A 17,762-nucleotide genomic window follows, 5' to 3' on the forward strand; every position below is an offset into this window, starting at 1 on the left:
TGCCCCCTGCAACCTCCAGTACCTCTTGGCCTAATGCTAGGCCGCAGCCTGGGGCTTTCCAGGCAGGAGCTCCCCAGCTCCTCTGCCTTTCCTCAGCCCTGTTCCACTCTAGGTACCTTGTTTAGCTCCTTGCAGCCAGGCCCTTCTCCCTCTACCAACAGAGGAAGAGTGTTTGTTCTTGGCTTCCCTGGCCTTTTTATACAGGCCAGCTGTGGCCTGATTAGGGTGTAGCCCAGCTGAGGCCGCTTCCCCAGTCAGGCCAGCTTTTAGAGCTGCAGCTTTCAAGCCCTCGCAGGCCACTTTTTAAACCCCTCAGGGCAGGAGCAGGTAACCAACCTGCTATAGATGGAAATGGACTTTCTTCAACAATGATTCCCAAAGACAGCAAATGGGAGCACCAGTCATCTAGTTTTCTCCAGATATCATCTCTCTCTTTTTGCTCTAGTTTATATTCTTTCCTGGGGGTAAGGAGACTTCATAAGATCCTGCTGATCCACCAGTCTTCATTAGTTGATTGCATGCAGACTTTTTGACTGATGGCTCCATTCTCCTGCAACACAGGGTGTTAGGGGTATGGTTGTAATCCCCTCACTGCAAGATCCTTTGTACATTCAATCCTCACTTTTTCCTCATCCCTGAGTGTTAAAGGTATATTTGTTGGAAGCTTAAGGCTTGTCTTCACTACTGGGGTAAGTCGACCTAAGTTATGCTACTCGGAGTCAACATAGTTTAGGTCAATTTACTCTGTCTTCACAGCACTGAGTCGATGGGAAATGCTCGCCAGTTGACTTCCCTTACTCTTTTTTGAGAGCTGGAGTACCACTAGATCCGCTAAATGGATTGCAGCAGCGTCAATCTCCCCATAGTGGAGACCAGCCCTTAGTTTCCACTTACCACATACACTCATATATACACACACACACCCCTTTTGGAAAGAAGGTCAGCATTTGCATTCAATTTCTTGGCTTAATATTGCAAGCAAGAGGAGGAGGTTTGTGGGAACAGGTAGTGAGTGAGTCTGGAATGTTTAATCTTTATTTTCCATTGTTTCAGCAAGTTAATATGAAGTCTCCTCATCTCTGATCTGCTATCAGCTGGGCTGATAAACCTACTGAAGGAACAATAATCCACACTGTGTAGAGTCAAGCACAGGAGTCTATTACGCACAGCGCTGGTGGAGTGTAACTTTGCTTATTAGGCTCAAAGACACTGCAAAACAATTAGTTACAATAGATTATATATGGTGCTCATTGGGTGGAGAGAAGCGACAGGGATGGGTTTTCCTAAACCCCTGGATAGGTTCTAACAGCAAGACAAGAAAGGCACAATAAGCCAATGGTCTAAAAGATTACATAATGGTTCCGCCCATGACCCAAATTAACATATTGCTGACACAGGTAATTACCCCCAAACTATGTCTATTAAAGTGTATAGGTTAAATCCTAATTTTTGGGTCCAGGGGAATGAGGTGGTAGCTCTCTCGGTTGACCAACAGGTACATTCTTAGAGATTTAAAGCGAAAAAGCAGTAATTAGTACTTAACAATTTCACAAGTTTACCCTTGCATTTCTGTGGGCTAGGACTGGCATACATCTGCATGGGGAGGGTGGCATAACTCAAGTTAATCATATTAGGCCTCTTCCCGAACTTTGTCTAGGATCTGAGGGGTATTGTACCACTGTCTCCTCCCCGCATTAGGGAGTAGCTGTAGGGTGACCAGACAGCAAGTGTAAAAAAATCAGGACAGGGGGTGGGGGAGTAATAAGAAAAAGTCCCTAAAATCGGGACTGTCCCTATAAAATCGGGACATCTGGTCACCCTAAGTAGCCGTGAGGCCTTTCTCAGCGCGTCATGTGTCTGTAACTCACGATAAGGATGCCCAATTACATTCGGAGTTATGCTGACTCCGCTCACTGACTTGAAACACACAAGGTTATCTGTTTACCCCGGCTTGCTCTGAGCTATGTATTGTTCTCTATTAGCCAGCCCCCATAGCCCAAGCCAAGCTCTGGACTCCGGGCCTATATTGAAAAGTTCTTAGCAGAAACTGTAGTTAAGATCTTACAACCATAGCTAATGGATTCTGACCCTTCACCTACTAATCTAGAGTACACTGCCTCCATATGGGCTCATGGAGCCTTTGCAGTTTACTCAAAAGCTTGCTATCCAAGCTGGACAGCAGTCTCAGCACTCAATCTCTGTAGCAGAATTTTTAGAAGTAGGTGTTCCTGTTTTAGGCCCGGATTCTGCAAACCTGCACATGCTTAAGTTTACTCATATGAGAGGTCTCACTGAAGTCAAGAAAATGTGGGGAAAATGGGAATGTCTAATATTAACAAAGTACAAGCTGTATCTGTTGAAAATACTGAGACAACCTGATGCAGGCACAGTATAGACATGGGGGGCTATTCACATGCACAAATTTAGAAGTGCATAAATATTTCCAGAATTAGGGGCCTTATGGATGTACATTTCTGTGCTGGGGCTGCATCAGGATCTGCAGTGCTTACTCCTATGTAACAACTAAAATGATGTATCTGCTGTGGAAAATTCAGGAACACATCCAATAAAAGAGAAGGTTAAAGCATGCTTTTTTGACAGTGATCAATGTGGATTAATTTCTTTAATATCTTTTTGAATGTTAGTTTATTTGAGCAGTTCAGTTTATCAGTATGGGTGTGAGAACATATGCATATATTAAAAGTATAATTTAAATCTGGGGTAGTGATAAGAATAAAGCCTTCTGTCCTTGTTTTCATAGCCCCCAATCCTGCAACTGGTTCTTTATAGGATTGGGGCCATAATTTACAATGTCACCAGAACTGCTTGATGGAATTGCAAGTTCATGTAGAGGTAGAGGTACATTACTGCTTATATTTTAGGGTTATTTGTTTGTATAAACCATCGTTTGTTCTATTAAAACAGGTGTTTTCAGTCCAGTATTTTAATATTATTACTTTGACTCTTTTTTCTTTAGGTTTTGCAGGGTGGCTGAGTGGCATGATAATTAATATCTATTCTGATCACATTCTCAGAAATCTGAGAAAACCAGGGGAAACGGGCTACAAAATACCAAGAGGTGAGTAAAAAGTTAAGGAATTTAAAATTCCAAAGGAATGTCTCAAAACTTGGTTCTGTTGTATTTAAAGGACATAAATTGCTCAGGGACATAACAAATATCAAGACCAGGAAACCAATGGCAAGAGGATTTTCAAGTGTATTTCCTGAAACAAGAAATTGGCTTTATTACTCTAAACGAAGGGAAACTGTCTGACTATGCTGCAAACACCCTGCCTATCTCTATGTAATTGCCTGAGAGCAGAAGGCTGCTTTTGTAGAGTCTAGTGACTAGTCATGACCCAAGGCCTGTTAATATATGTTGCTCTGCAGTTTTTTTGAGATACTCCACTTCTGCACTGCTTTCTCATGGTTCTTGTTAATATGTTTATTCACTCTCCTGAGAATTAACACGCCTTTCCACTGAATTTTGCAACCATTTTTTGCAATCTTTCCTTGGGCAGTCGTCATTCTTATTTTAATTTTGAGATTGTCCTCTAACATTGACAGTTGTGAATAAAAGCACCCACCCAGGACTTGATTGCAGGCTTGCTATGAAACGATCAACATATAAAGGTTTTGCAAAAGAAGCGAGAGGTTAATTGCTGCACAGGTAGGAGGATGCTGTTTTAAAAAATATATTTACCTAAATAAAATCAGCGACTTTAAACCAAAATGTGATGTAAGAATTTTCATGTCAGATGTGTAAGTACTGTGCTTGGCATCCACTGTACTTTTCTGATACCTGTTTCATTTTTATTACTTAAAGAAAACAGTTTTAAAACTTTGTCCCTGATTTTTGCCTCCCTTAAATTGAATAGCATTTGTTCATCTGAGTACTCTTACTGATTACAATAGAACTATCTGAGTCAGTGCTCTCCTAAATGAATACGGGTGTTAAAATCCTTTTATTTTACTTATAATTCCCAGTAGTGAAGAGTTGACTTTAGTTCATCCAAACTGTATTTCACAGCTGTGACTCTTTAATACCTTGTCTCTTTCACTAGGTGCCAGAGTTAAAACAGTAAAATTGACTATTCTCCTGAGACTCTTTTGTTCCTGTTTCCTAGTGAGGTGTTTTATTTTTAACCAAACTTTAATTAAACAAATTCTGTGGTTTAAGTGGGTAAAATACTTAGGACTAAAATGTCATTCAGAAGAGTAAAATTGTGGAGAGTTTGGCACTAACTTAATTTATAAGAAAAACAACAAGGAGTCCGGTGGTACCTTAAAGACTAACAGATTTTTTGGGGCATAAGCTTTTGTGGGTAAAAAACCTCACTTCGTCAGCTACATCTGACTACATTGTGGATACAGACTAACATGACTACTCCTGATACTTAATTTCTAAGGTGCCCCACTAGGTTATGGAAATTAAGCATTGTATTAATCTGACTAAATGACCCTTTGAAAACAGTATGGTATCATTCAAAAGGCTGTCATTTATAAATAGAAATATCACACTTCTGAGTTCTCATAAATTCTAGCTGTCACATATTTCAAAACTTGGAAGCAGTTAGTTGAATATGTACTTGTGGGACTCTATGACCAGATTGGCCACTGCTTTACAGGCATTTGTTGAGGATTTCTAGTAGGCTTTGTGCCAAATTTTCAAGTATAGGTACTAGCAACATGAGAGAATGACATCTGCATGTGAATAAAGGTGTACTGTTAAGTGAATTGTATATGCAAACATTGGAAACCTTACACATTTTGCTACTCTTTTTTCTAATGACTATACATTGTAACAAGCTGCCAAGACCCAGCAAACCCTCTCTCTACTTAAGGGCTAATCACAGAAGCCAAATACCCTCCTGTAGTACCATCTTCAGTCCAGGGAGCACCTGGTTCCATCCCAGCTAGGTCTGATAACTAAACTAACAAGTGTCCTAAATGGGACAGTCCACTCTGTTAAGGCCTCTTTACATAAAAGTCACTGTCAGCTGGGGAAAAAATTATTTCCCATTGTGAAATAATTCCTCCATAATACACTAGTAACTCTGCTATTAAACAGCTGCAAGAATAGTAAAAGGAAAACTGCATTTTGTAGTAGAATTTATGGTTTTTATATAATCAGCAAAGCTTTGTATAGTCTTTATAGCTATTAGGATAGCAGTGGAATAGCTCATCAAAGATCTACAACCTATCCTGAAAGATGATCCCTCGCTCTCACATATCTTGGGAGACAGACCTGTCCTCGCTTACAGACAACCCCCAAACCTGAAGCAAATACTCACCAACAACCACACACCACTGAACAAAAACACTGACCCAGGAACTTGTCTTTGCAACAAAGCCCGATGCCAACTCTGTCCACCTATCTATTCAAGTGACATCACCTAATTGTATCAGCCATCAGGGGCTCGTTCACCTGCACATCTCCCAATGTGATATATGCCATCATGTGCCAGCAATGCCCCTCTGCCATGTACATTGGCCAAATTGGACAGTCTCTACGCAAAAGAATAAATGGACACAAATCTGACATCAGGAATCATAACATTCAAAAAACAGTAGGAGAACACTTTAACCTGTCTGGTCACTCAATAACAGACCTGAGGGTGGCAATTTTGCAACAGAAAAGCTTCAAAAACAGACTCCAACGAGAAACTGCTGAACTTGAATTGATGTGCAAACTAGTTACAGTCAGCTTAGGCTTGAATAGAGACTGGGAATGGCTGAGCCATTACAAACATTGAATCTATCTCCCCATGTAAGTATTCTCACACTTCTTATCAAAGTGTCTGTACTGGGCTATTTTGATTATCACTTCAAAAGTTTTTTCTCTTAATTAATTGGCCTCTCAGAGTTGGTAAGACAACTCCCACCTTTTCATGCTCTCTGTATGTGTATATATATCTCCTCAATATATGTTCCATTCTATGCATCCGAAGAGGTGGGCTGTAGCCCACGAAAGCTTATGCTCAAATAAATTTGTTAGGCCTGGTCTACACTAGGACCTTAAATCGAATTTAGCAGCGTTAATTCGAACTAATCGCTCAACCGTCCACACCAGGAAGCCATTTAATTCGAACTAGGGGACTCCTTAGTTCGAATTTGGTACTCCACCCCGACAGGTGGAGTAACGCTAAATTCGCACTTGCTAGCTCGAATTAGGCTAGGTGTGGATGCAAATCGAACTTAGTAGCTCCGGGAGCTATCCCACACTGCACCACTCTGACGCTCTGGACAGCAGTCCGAGCTTGGATTCTCTGAGCAGCCACACAGGAAATGACCCGGGAAAATTTGAATTCCTTTTCCTGTCTGGACAGTTAGAATCTCATTTCTTGCTTTGACATCAGGGCGAGCTCCGCGGCACCTGCAACGATGCAGAGCTCTCCAGCAGAGGAGTCAGCCCAATGGAAGAATAGAAAGAGATCCCCAGCATGGACAGACCGGGAAGTCCAGGATCTGATCGCTGTTTGGGGCGAGGAGTCTGTGCTGTCGGAGCTGTGCTCCAACAAGTGTAATGCAAAGACCTTCGAGAAGGTCTCCCAAGCCATGACACAGAAAGGATACAGCCGGGATGCAATGCAGTGCCGCGTGAAAGTCAAGGACCTGAGGCAAGGCTATCAAAAAGTCAGAGCGGCAAACGGACGCTCCGGAGCACAGCCCCAGACATGCCGCTTCTACGAGGCACTGCATGCCATTCTCGGTGGGTCTGCCACCACTGTCCCACCAGTGACCGTGGACTCAGTGGATGGCATAGTGAACCAGGACAGTTCCTACTCGATGTTCGCTGATGGGGAAGACGACGAAGGGTCCGTGGAGGAAGGCGCAGGCGACAGCGAACACAATGCCGCTTTCCCTGACAGCCAGGATCTCTTCCTCACCCTCACAGAGATCCCCTACCAACCCTCCCCGGCCGTTAACCCGGACTCAGAGTCAGGGGAAGGATCAGGCGGTAAGTCGTATAAACAAGAAAACATTTATTTGTACGAAAACATGTATACAAAAAATAGAAATTCTATATCTAAATACTATATCTAAAAGTTTTTAACGGGAAACTATACGAATAGTAGGTCCACACAGATTGGGATGGAACAATAGTCCTCCAGGGACAATTCCACAAATGCGTCAAAAAGTTGCTCAAATACCCTCCGCAGGAGGTCTCTAGGAAGAGGTGCCTTATTTGGTCCTCCGGTGAAGCACACTCTTCCACACCACGACATCCGTAGATACAGGGGAACCATCGCCTCAACCAGCATGGCCGCATAGGGTCCTGGTCGGTGAAGTGCTTCCCTTAACATCCTGTCTTTCTGTACTTGAGAGACCCGCCTCAGGGTAATCTCGTTCATGAAGTGCTGCATCTAATTAGGGCAATTAGCGAATAGTTACTTTTCTTAATGGTTTACTTATACTTTGCATAACAAAGCCCCTCACTTAGCAGCCACGTGCTGTAGGCCACAGAGGAAAAGCATACATTGATCTTTCCCCTGCAGTGTCGGGAGTGGCTGGAAAAGGGTCATAGTATCTGATTTCCAGATTGCCTTTAGCAGGAGGGCACAGCTATCCGTTAACTGATAAGCATAATCTACTGTAAGGCTTACCAGGACTGTCTGCTAGACGGATTCAGCTATCTCTCCCGACTTGTCCGCTCTCTTGTGCAATGCCGCAGCCAATCAGAGCGTAGCCCAAAATGTCATGCTTGTCTTGAGACCACGTGAGACTTGTTGCCCGGTACGGTCTTGTTCATAGAAATTGACTAGACGGTGTTCACTGTTCGCAAAAATGTATCTGTTCAAGGAAATCACTAACTTTCCCCATCACACAGCTTCGGCTCTTTCCCGGACTGCCCCGGCATCCCCCTCGCAGAGACTGGCAATGATTAGACGGCGAAAGAAGAAGACTAGGGACGAGATGTTCGCTGAACTGATGGCCTGCTCCCGAGCAGAGGCTGCAGAGCAGAAACACTGGAGGGAGACCCTATGTGAGCAGCATCGCACACTCATGGAACGTGAGGATAGGTGGCGGCAGGAAGACCAGCAGACCACCCAAACGCTGCTTGGTCTCATGAAGGAACAAACGGACACGCTTCGTCGCCTTGTTGATGTCCTGCAGGACCGCAGGCTGGAGGACAGGGCCCCCCTGCAGTGTCTCTGCAATCGCCCTCCCCCGCCAAGAAGTCCTGCCCCCCCCTCACCCAAAAGTACAAGACGGAGGGGCGGTAGGGGCCGTGAGAACTGTCACTGAACCAGAACAGAGCGACCATGTACCCCGCACTTCTCACGTTAGAAATTTGTAGAAGTGCTTCCCTTATAGGCTCAGCCAGTCCCAAATCCAAGTTTCATCCCCCCACTGTTTATTAGATTAATAAAAGAGGTTTGCTGTTAATCACTGTTTCGGTCATGTCTTTCCTGTCAGAGGATTTTTCGGTGTATGGGGTGGACAGGGGTTTCATACTTGCATGGTATAGCCTACAGTACCAGGGTACAGACTTGGGGAAAGGATCAACTGCAGGGCACACACACACTGCAGTCAGTAGGCACCAGGGTCATTCTGTGTTGTGTATGCTGCCCCTGGTCATTCCGTAATGTGTATGCTTGTCCAGGGTCCTAGCGCCTGCCACGCCATTAATGTAAAGGCAGGCTGCCCTTTCCATGCACTTCCAATGGATCAACGAGCCTATCCGCTGCCCTGAGCCCCAACAAGAGCCCTCATCCACAGACAGATACTCACCTTCTCCCACACCCATCACCCCTTCCTACGCACAAACCCGCAGCCCACTGCCGTCATCCAAACCCCTATGCAAAGAAGGCACCACTCGCCCCTTCCTGCAAACCCTCCCCTTCATGCAGAACCACTTTCAGCCGTCCCCCACCCCAGAGACCTATGTAGGAGCAGGAGGATGTCAGTCCTCTATGGAGGAAGCGGTCTGTACGTCAGTGCACACCGTGCCCAGCACAGTATGCGTCCATGTTTCAACACCAGAACAGAAATGCAAAGTAAAACAAAGATTTATTAATAATGAGTGTAACAATTACTTTGCTTTAAAACGTGCTTTGGAAGTGGGGGAAACTTGGAGAACACGGCATGTAGCCGCAGATCGAAATCGACACAAACAGACACAGGCCCAGGGTCAGTTTCTCTTGAAAGCAAGTGGAGAGTCATAGGTTACCCTGATCTCCGAAGAAATTTGCTTTCAAAGCCTCCCGGATACACAGCACTTCCCGCTGGGATATTCTCTCGGCACGGGTGTCTGGCTGAGCGTAAACTGCAGCCAGGCGATTTGCCTCAACCTCCCATCCGGACAAAAAGGCCTCGCCCTTGCTCTCACACAGATTGTGCAGCACACAGCAAGCAGCAAGCAGCAATAACTACGGGGATATTCTTTTCGCTGATGTCCGAGCGAGTCAGTAAGGTCCGCCATCTCCCCTTGAGACGTCCGAAAGCACACTCCACCACCATTCTGCACTTGCTCAGCCGGTAGTTGAAGAGTTCCTTCTCTCTGTCCAGGGCGCCTGTATAGGGCTTCATGAGCCAGGGCATTAGCGGGTAGGCTGGGTCCCCGAGGATCACTGTAGGCATCTGCACATCCCCAACCGTTATTTTGTGGTCCGGGAAGAAAGTATCTGCCTGGAGGAGTCTAAAGAGACCAGAGCTCCTGAACACACGCGCGTCATGAACCTTGCCCGCCCACCCGACGTTGATGTTGGTAAAACGTCCCCTATGGTCCACCAGTCCTTGCAGCACCATGGAAAAGTAGCCCTTTCGGTTAATGTACTCGCTGGCCTGGTGGGCTGGTGCCAGGATAGGGATGTGAGTCCCATCTATAGCCCCACCGCAGTTTGGGAATCCCATCGCGCGGCCGTCTATGATGACCTGAACGTTTCCCAGGTTCACTACCTTTGAGAGCAGTTGCTCAACGATTGCGTGGGCTACTTGAATCACAGCAACCCCCACGGTAGATTTGCCCACGCCAAAGTGGTTCGCTACTGACCGGTAGCTGTCTGGCATGGCAAGTTTCCAGAGGGCTATGGCCACTCGCTTCTGCACACTCAGGGCTGCTCGCATCCGGGTGTCCTGGCGCTTCAGGGCAGGGGCCAGCAAGTCAGAGTTCAAGGAAAGTGCCCTTACGCATCCTGAAGTTTCGCAGCCACTGTGATTCGTCCCAGACCTGCAGCACTATGCGGTCCCACCAGTCCGTGCTTGTTTCCCGGGCCCAGAATTGCCGTTCCACACCATGAACTTGACCCATTGCCACCATGATCTCCACTGCGCGGCATACCCTGCTTTCTGAGAGGTCTGCGCCACTCTCCTCACCGCGCTGCCAGAGCCTCCTCGCCCGATTTCTCAGCAGCTGACTATGGAAGAGGTGGACGATAAGGTGCGAGGAGTTGACAACGGCCATAAGTGCAGCGATGATCGCAGCGGGCTCCATGCTCGCAGTGCTGTGGCGTACGCGCTGAAACTGACAAGACAAGGGCGCGAACAGATTTCCCACCGGCGCTTTCAGGGAGGGAGGGCGGTTGTGAGTGACGGTTGAATGATGACAGTTACCCAAAACCACCCTCGACACATTTTTCCCCCAGCAGGCATTGCGAGCTCTACCCAGCATTCCAATGGGCAGCGGGGACTGTGGGAACTGTGGGATAGGTTCCCACAGTGCCCCGCTTCCAAAGTCGACGCTGGCCCCGTTACTGTGGACTCAGAAATTCGAATTAGTGTATTTACTGTGGATACACAAATTCGACTTCGTAAGGTCAAATCCACAAATTCGACTTAATTGGATTCGAAATAGTCTGGTAGTGTAGACAAGGCCTGAGTCTCTAAGGTGCCACAAGTACTCCTGTTCTTTTTGCGGATACAGACTAACACGGCTGCTACTCTGAAACTTGTCCTACTAGTCACTCATAATATATTTTGTATGGTTGCTTGCAAACTGATATGGTAAATTATTACAGGTGTTTTGAAGTCATTGATCAGTCTTATATCTATAGTCCTAATTTCAGAAATATATGTCAGTAGGCTTTTCATTCACAGTCATAGGAGCCTACTATACCAGCATAATTGATGTCTAGAGTACTCTGTATTATGTGTTGCACCATTATCAATGTAGATATGCTTGTTTACCTTAGAGGGAAAAATTAGGGCCGTTTTCTGCTCTTATTACTACTGGGAGTAGTCTCACTAACTTAAGTGGAAGCAAGACTGGTCCCCTATAGCACACACAAATATGAATAATTCAACCATTTTAGAATTTTGTACATACAAAAAGACTTTTTTGTGGATGAACAGTCAGCTTTTTTCAGTGTAAAATAGTAATGTATGTAGGCACAAAAGTGCCTACTGAAACCAGTTAACTTATTTTGTCCACTTTAGTAATTTAAGAAAATTGTCTGAAAGTTGAGATTTCAGAACTGCTTAGCCCAAAAGAAACTCATTCATAGTATAAACTTTGCAAAGACGTAATTCTTTCACCACAACTGGGATTAATAAAGGAAATCTAGCCAGACCTTCTTGACGGAACTGTTAATACAATTACAGGTACTATTGCAATGTTCCTTGCATAGAGTAATAATAATGTGTTGTGTTCTTTAGGAGGATTGTTCGAATATGTAACTGGAGCCAACTTTTTTGGAGAGATTCTTGAATGGTTTGGATTTGCTCTTGCCAGCTGCACTATTGAAAGTGCTGCTTTTGCCATATGCACATTTTTCATCCTAGGTTCCAGGGCACACCAACATCATCAGTAAGTTTTTGAAATTTTAAAATTTCAAATCTCCTCCTCTTCACTTTTCCTATAAATAATCTGCTATTGAATCACAAAATCTAGGGTATAAAAATATTTCTAGAACATAAAGATGTAAGGGTTTTTTTTATATGTAGCCATACAAAAATGTTGACTCTGAAGTATTTTTTCTTTTGATAACTTTACGTTTGGATTACTTAAAGCATTTTTAAATAAAATTTACACTAATCTCATTGGGCTTTTTAAGAAATGGCAGAGAGGGAGAATATCATGTGTTTAAAAAAAAAAGGGCCATTTTCCTGAGCAGGTGTAAATTGGCATAACTCAGTTGAATTAAGTCAGTAGATGAGGATCCTGCCCAATGTTACTTAGAACACTTTCCTGAAACCTAAGGAATTTTTAAAATCAAATTTGCTTGCAAGTATTTGTTGCTTGCTTACTACTTACATTTCACTCAGCTGAAACAATAAAAACAATTCTAATTTTCATAGATTCCAAGGCCAAATGGGACCATTGTGATCATCTAGTCTGACCTTCTGTAAAACACAGGCCATATAACTTCCCAAAATAATTCCTAGAGCATAGCTTTTAGAAAAACATCCAGTCTTGGTTTTAAAAATGGTCAGTGATGGAGAATCCATCACTAGCCTTGGTAAAATGGATGTACTAACAATTAATATTGGAATACTTGGGATGCAAATACTCCAGAGAAATATCTGTGTTAAACCCCTAAAGTAATTCAGTTAATACTGGGCTTTTAAAAAACAGAGGATCGACTTCATAGTTGTGTTTTGGACTCTTTATGTTGCCTGCTGAATACAAGAGGGCCAGAAAGCAGCCAGATCCTTAACTGATGCATCCAGCCCCTCCACACTCAGTTGTGACACAGGGGACATGGAGAGGAGCATAGCTGGAGCATTCACAGTAGCATACTTGTGGTACTTGCATCAGTATCAGGTGGTACTTGCATCAGGCTCAGGATCTACTCTATCAGTACAGATCTACCCTGAAAATCAGGGAGCCATAACCAGTTCCCTGGCAGACCCACAACATAACAGTTAGACTACTGGGGTGCTGAAATTACAGCCTATCATGCTAACCAAAACTGTTGCACTGATTTCCTTCTTCTCCCCTCTCAATCTCTCTATATCCATCTGTTGTGTCCTGTATTATATTAGTCCCTGCCCCCAAAGAGCTTACAATCAATCTTTTTGTTCTGTTTTTGTATAGCACCTCACATTGGGGTCCTGCTCCATGCCTGGGACTCCTTGGTGCTATGGTAATACAGATAATCAAGATGCTCTCTAGTTGCTAACCAAGAGATAGTGTATCATGATACAAGCCCTAATCATGCAACAACTTTAGAGTAACTTTATGAATGTAGCTATTCCTGCTGAGCTCAATGGAACTGTGCATGTGTAGGTTTGGGGCCATATTTAGAACATGATCATGTAAACCACCAACATTTATGAAGAGTTAAACACTATATCTAGTTGTAACATAAGGTCTGAAAGATTTGTAAAGAATAATTATAAAAAAAAAATTTAAAAAAAATTATAAAAAGCTCCATAGCATAGCCAATTTCACTTTTTCCTTTCTTAACAGAGTGTGTTAATTGTCACTTCTAAGGAACATTAAGTGATTGTTTAAAGCACCCTATAAAGTGAATGAGACATTAGGTAGTTTGTACAAATAACCACTCCAGTCAAACAAGCTATAAAAATGAGACATTAAATAAAGTGATATATTCTGAAAACTTTTCAGATTAGTTTTATATCAGAAAACGAATGTTTGGTTATTTTATTTACCAAAGGTAATTGAAGCAGATATTTATGAAGTCACTGGGAGGTGATCTATCTCCAATTCAACAGGTTAATCATTAATATTTGGAGGATTTTCTTGCCATGCTGTATTAGGAGGAAAACATCACCAGACAGACCTTAAATTGTTTTATTTAACTAAAACAACAATGTTATGTATTCTGGATTTGTTCTTCAACAGCAAACATAGAATATTTTAACAAAACAAGCATTTGAATTTAGTTAAACATTCAAGTTTTTTTAAATCAGGTTTGTTTTTGTTAAAATTTTTAACTAAAGTAGTTAAATGAAATATTTAAAAAACAAAACAAATTAAATCGACTATGTCAGCCAGGTCAACATGAGAAACTTAAAATATTGGCTTCTGCAGGTAACAGTCGTCTTCACCTTCATTTTCCTGTTTGTTCATAATCTGGAAAAGAAAAACAAGCTTTCCTGCTTTTTCAGGACCCAAACAATTTCTCAATTAGTCCAAAGGAAGAAAATATTCTTTCTATGCCGGCAGAAGAAGCTACTGCTGTTAAAAGTGAGATTATCACTTTAACAGTCTCTGAATCCAAGTGCATAAGTGACGTCCACCAGTTCACTGGTGTGACTTTCTTTAAAACATCATCAGCAAACATATATTTCTTGAATGGTTCACCCTTAGCTCTGAAGTTTATAATAATTTGCATTATGGAGCGATGATTGCTGGATGTCCATGTCATAGCAAATCCTCTTCAGCAGTTAAGGTTTGACCCTGGTACCGAGTATTGAGAACACTTACAGGAAAATGAGCTGGAGCTAGTGCTTGTCCCATTCATTTTTTAATGCTTGTAATTTAACTCTGTCATTACATATTTCTCTTTTTAAGATCTCACTCAGTTCCTTCCAAATCTCAACAGCATCAGCAATAAAACTATTTCCCTGCATTTTGTTCAAGGCTACAGAAATAGGCATCAGGGTACTCAGTATGTGTTCAACATTTCTCTTAAGCCCAATGTTGAGAACTTTGGCTGTGACAGGGCCATCTATTTTTTTCATAAATATCTGCTCCAGTTATCTTTGGTAAATGAAATTACCAAACAATCATTCATTTTCTGATATAGATGTAAAACTAATCTGAAAAGTTTTCAAAATAAATCACTTTAAAAATGTATAGTGTGTACCTTCTAAAAATTAAACCATCTCTGAGTTGTGAAGATATGTATTAAGGTTATAACAACCAACAAGAATACACTTTTATGTAGAAATCCATGATTAAATCCAGTCTTCCTGACTAGTGATTTAAATCATGATTTAAATCAAATCTACCCTGCTACCACTGCTCTACACTAGCACTTTCACAAGGTACTAGCACTGTCGAGCTGCAGCAATGTGAGATCAATTGTGGCTAGAGTTTCTAAAGCTCAATATGAACACAATCAGGCATGAATAGTTTGCCAAGGCAAATTGCCTAGGATTTTTCCAGTTTCCTCCTACATCAAGCTTTTGCCAACTCCTTCAAAGAAGAAGAAAACTGAATAATCCTTGCCAGTTCCCTTTTGCAAACTTTTTGCACAGGGAGCCTGGTGAAAGGTAGAAAAGGTTGAGGAGGAGGAAAAAGAGTGTCACAGAAGACAAGGAGGAGGGGGATGTATGGAGGAAAAAACCCCAAATGAAAGAGTGGAGAAAAATGATGCCAAATGATTTATTTTGTGCACTTGACAGTCTTGTGTGTAGTCAGTTTTAATGTTTCCCCGTAATAATTACTTAGACCCTGATCCTGCTGTTGGATCTGGTAATATGAACACCTGCACCTGTGAGGAGACCAGACTAAATCAGATCCCATTTCCCCAGGATGTGTGAGTCTTTCACACAGCAAGAAGGGGCAGAAAAATATTTTTAAAACAGGAAAATGTGTTTGTAAAACAAGGACCCCAGGACAGGTGTAGAACCTCAAAACACTTAACTCATTTTTTAAAATGGTCTTGTTTTGAAGTTGATGGTGTCCCTTTTTGAGGGTGTAGTAACATGAGAGCTGACACATCTTTTACAATCAGGGCTTTGGAGCGGAGCCTGGAGCTGGAGCACGGAGCAGCTCCGGAGTAGTGGAGCTGCAGGTTTTTAGCTGGAGCGGAGCCGGAGCACCAAAATAAGCCTGGGTCTTTTTCCAGGTTTGGAGATGATTAAGCCTCATGATTTGTTTTGTTTCTCACCAGCAATCTGAATTGGTATATCTAAATTCTTATGAGAGTTCATATAGATCTTACCTAGAGGAAGGTACTATTGTTCCAACCTGTCAGTCTTTCCTCATGTTGTTTCTTGTAGCTGCTCTAAAATCTACCCACTTCACTTTCATCATCCCAATGTATCCATCTTGTAATGGAATCTGGGCACTTGCTGTGGTACATTATCTACTTTTTATGATGTTGGGCCACTCACTTGCCCTTGTTCCACAGACACCACTCTCACTAATTTGATTTCGCCATTGTTGGCAACCATTGGTTTGATTTAATTTTTGTAGTCAGCACTCTGATCTCATGAGGATGGGTGTGATAATTTTAAAATAGGAGTTCTGCACATGAAGTGAAGCCTGGAGATGTTCCTTTGTAGATAATCCACTTATATTGCTATAAATGTTTCTCTGGCAGTTTCCTACAATAATTTAGTCTCTTTTGTAGTATTTTGATGATGAATACTAATTCAAGTGGCTTGTTTTTTCAGATGGTATCTTGAGAAATTTGAAGATTACCCAAAGGCCAGGAAGATATTGATTCCATTTGTGCTCTGAGGTGTGCATCATGGAGTTGGCTGACTTTGAATGATGATGGTTGCTATTCTGAAAATATTCAGTTCACAAACAGCTCCCAACAAGTTAGGCTAAAGGTTTTCTTTTAACATTTTCAGTGTCACTTATGTTGGTTTCCTAACATATAAAATCCAACTGATGGATGAGGTCATAGTGACAGAAGAGTCAGCCATCTTGTTCCTATTTGAAGCATAGTGTAATAACTGCCTTAATAAGATAATATCTTCATCATTAGAACTACAGTGGTGCCTGTATTGCTTCTTATCCTGCCTCTGCCTGTTGCTATTTCTGCCTCAGCCGGGCACAATACCTCCAAGATCTCATATATTGCACCATATCAGTGGGTGCTTGTGCACTCTCTACCCCCCCCACAAATACAGGATTGACTTGCCTCACCCCGCCCCCAGCCCTGGATAATCTAGTGCTAGTGGTGTCACTAAATGTAGTCTTTGTACTCAGTATTATGCCTAGCCACTGAGCAAGGAGTAGTGGTGAGAGCTACCCTCAGCCCCTGCACATCTGTGCAGGCACAAACAATAGAACACTGTTAACACTACATGCACTACTTATGACAGAAGCAATAACTTTGGCAAATAATGGATTAAGATTTACTTCTTCTTCCAGATTGATAACTCTCTCAGGTACTTTTCAGTGGCTGGCGTCTCGCTCACTTCCATGACATGTTCTACTTTCCTTATTTTTTCCATTCTACTTGTTCTGCTTTTTATTTTTCATATGAGTAATATTAGTGTTACTGGTAAAAGATTTGCCTTAATTTTTTACCAGTCCCTGCCGACATGCCCCTCTGCCATATACATTGGCCAAACCGGACAATCTCTACGCAAAAGAATAAATGGACACAAATCTGACATCAGGAATCATAACATTCAAAAACCAGTGGGAGAACACTTCAACCTCTCTAACCACTCAGTGACAGACTTGAAGGTGGCAATTTTGCAACAAAAAAACTTCAAAAACAGACTCCAAAGAGAGACCACTGAACTTGAATTAATATGCAAATTAGATACAATTAACTTAGGTTTAAACAGAGACTGGGAATGGTTGGATCATTACACTAATTGAATCTTTTTCCCATGTTAAGTTCTCCTCACACCTTCTATGGGTCATCTCGATTATCACTTCAAAGGTTTTTTTTCTCCTGCTGATGATAGCGCATCTCAGCTGATTGGCCTCTTACAGTTGGTATGAGGACTTGGGAGGAGTGGGTGGGTAAGATTCTGTGGCCTGCATTGTGCAGGAGGTCAGACTAGATGATCATAATGGTCCCTTCTGACCTTAAAGTCTGAGTCTATGTTCTCTGTATGTATAAATATCTCCTGTCTGTGTGTTCCATTCTATGCATCCGAAGAAGTGGGCTGTAGCCCACGAAAGCTTATGCTCAAATTAATTTGTTAGTCTCTAA

At 42.6% G+C, this 17,762-nt stretch overlaps 1 protein-coding gene across 2 annotated transcripts in view; it reads left to right on the forward strand.

Annotated features, from left to right (window-relative positions):
- The window catches only part of SRD5A1 (steroid 5 alpha-reductase 1), a 46,580-nt gene extending 30,004 nt beyond the window's left edge, over positions 1–16,576 (forward strand). For both annotated transcript variants that reach the window (XM_039522567.1, XM_039522566.1), the window contains 3 exons: positions 2,978–3,079; positions 11,599–11,749; positions 16,255–16,576. In XM_039522567.1, the coding sequence (XP_039378501.1) occupies positions 2,978–3,079; positions 11,599–11,749; positions 16,255–16,321 (320 nt within the window). In that variant the 3' untranslated portion in view covers positions 16,322–16,576. The remainder of the gene's footprint in view (positions 1–2,977; positions 3,080–11,598; positions 11,750–16,254) is intronic.
- Positions 16,577–17,762: the final 1,186 nt, after the last annotated feature.

This window comes from Mauremys reevesii, linkage group 2 (assembly GCF_016161935.1).
Source record: "Mauremys reevesii isolate NIE-2019 linkage group 2, ASM1616193v1, whole genome shotgun sequence".
Taxonomy (NCBI): domain Eukaryota; kingdom Metazoa; phylum Chordata; order Testudines; family Geoemydidae; genus Mauremys; species Mauremys reevesii.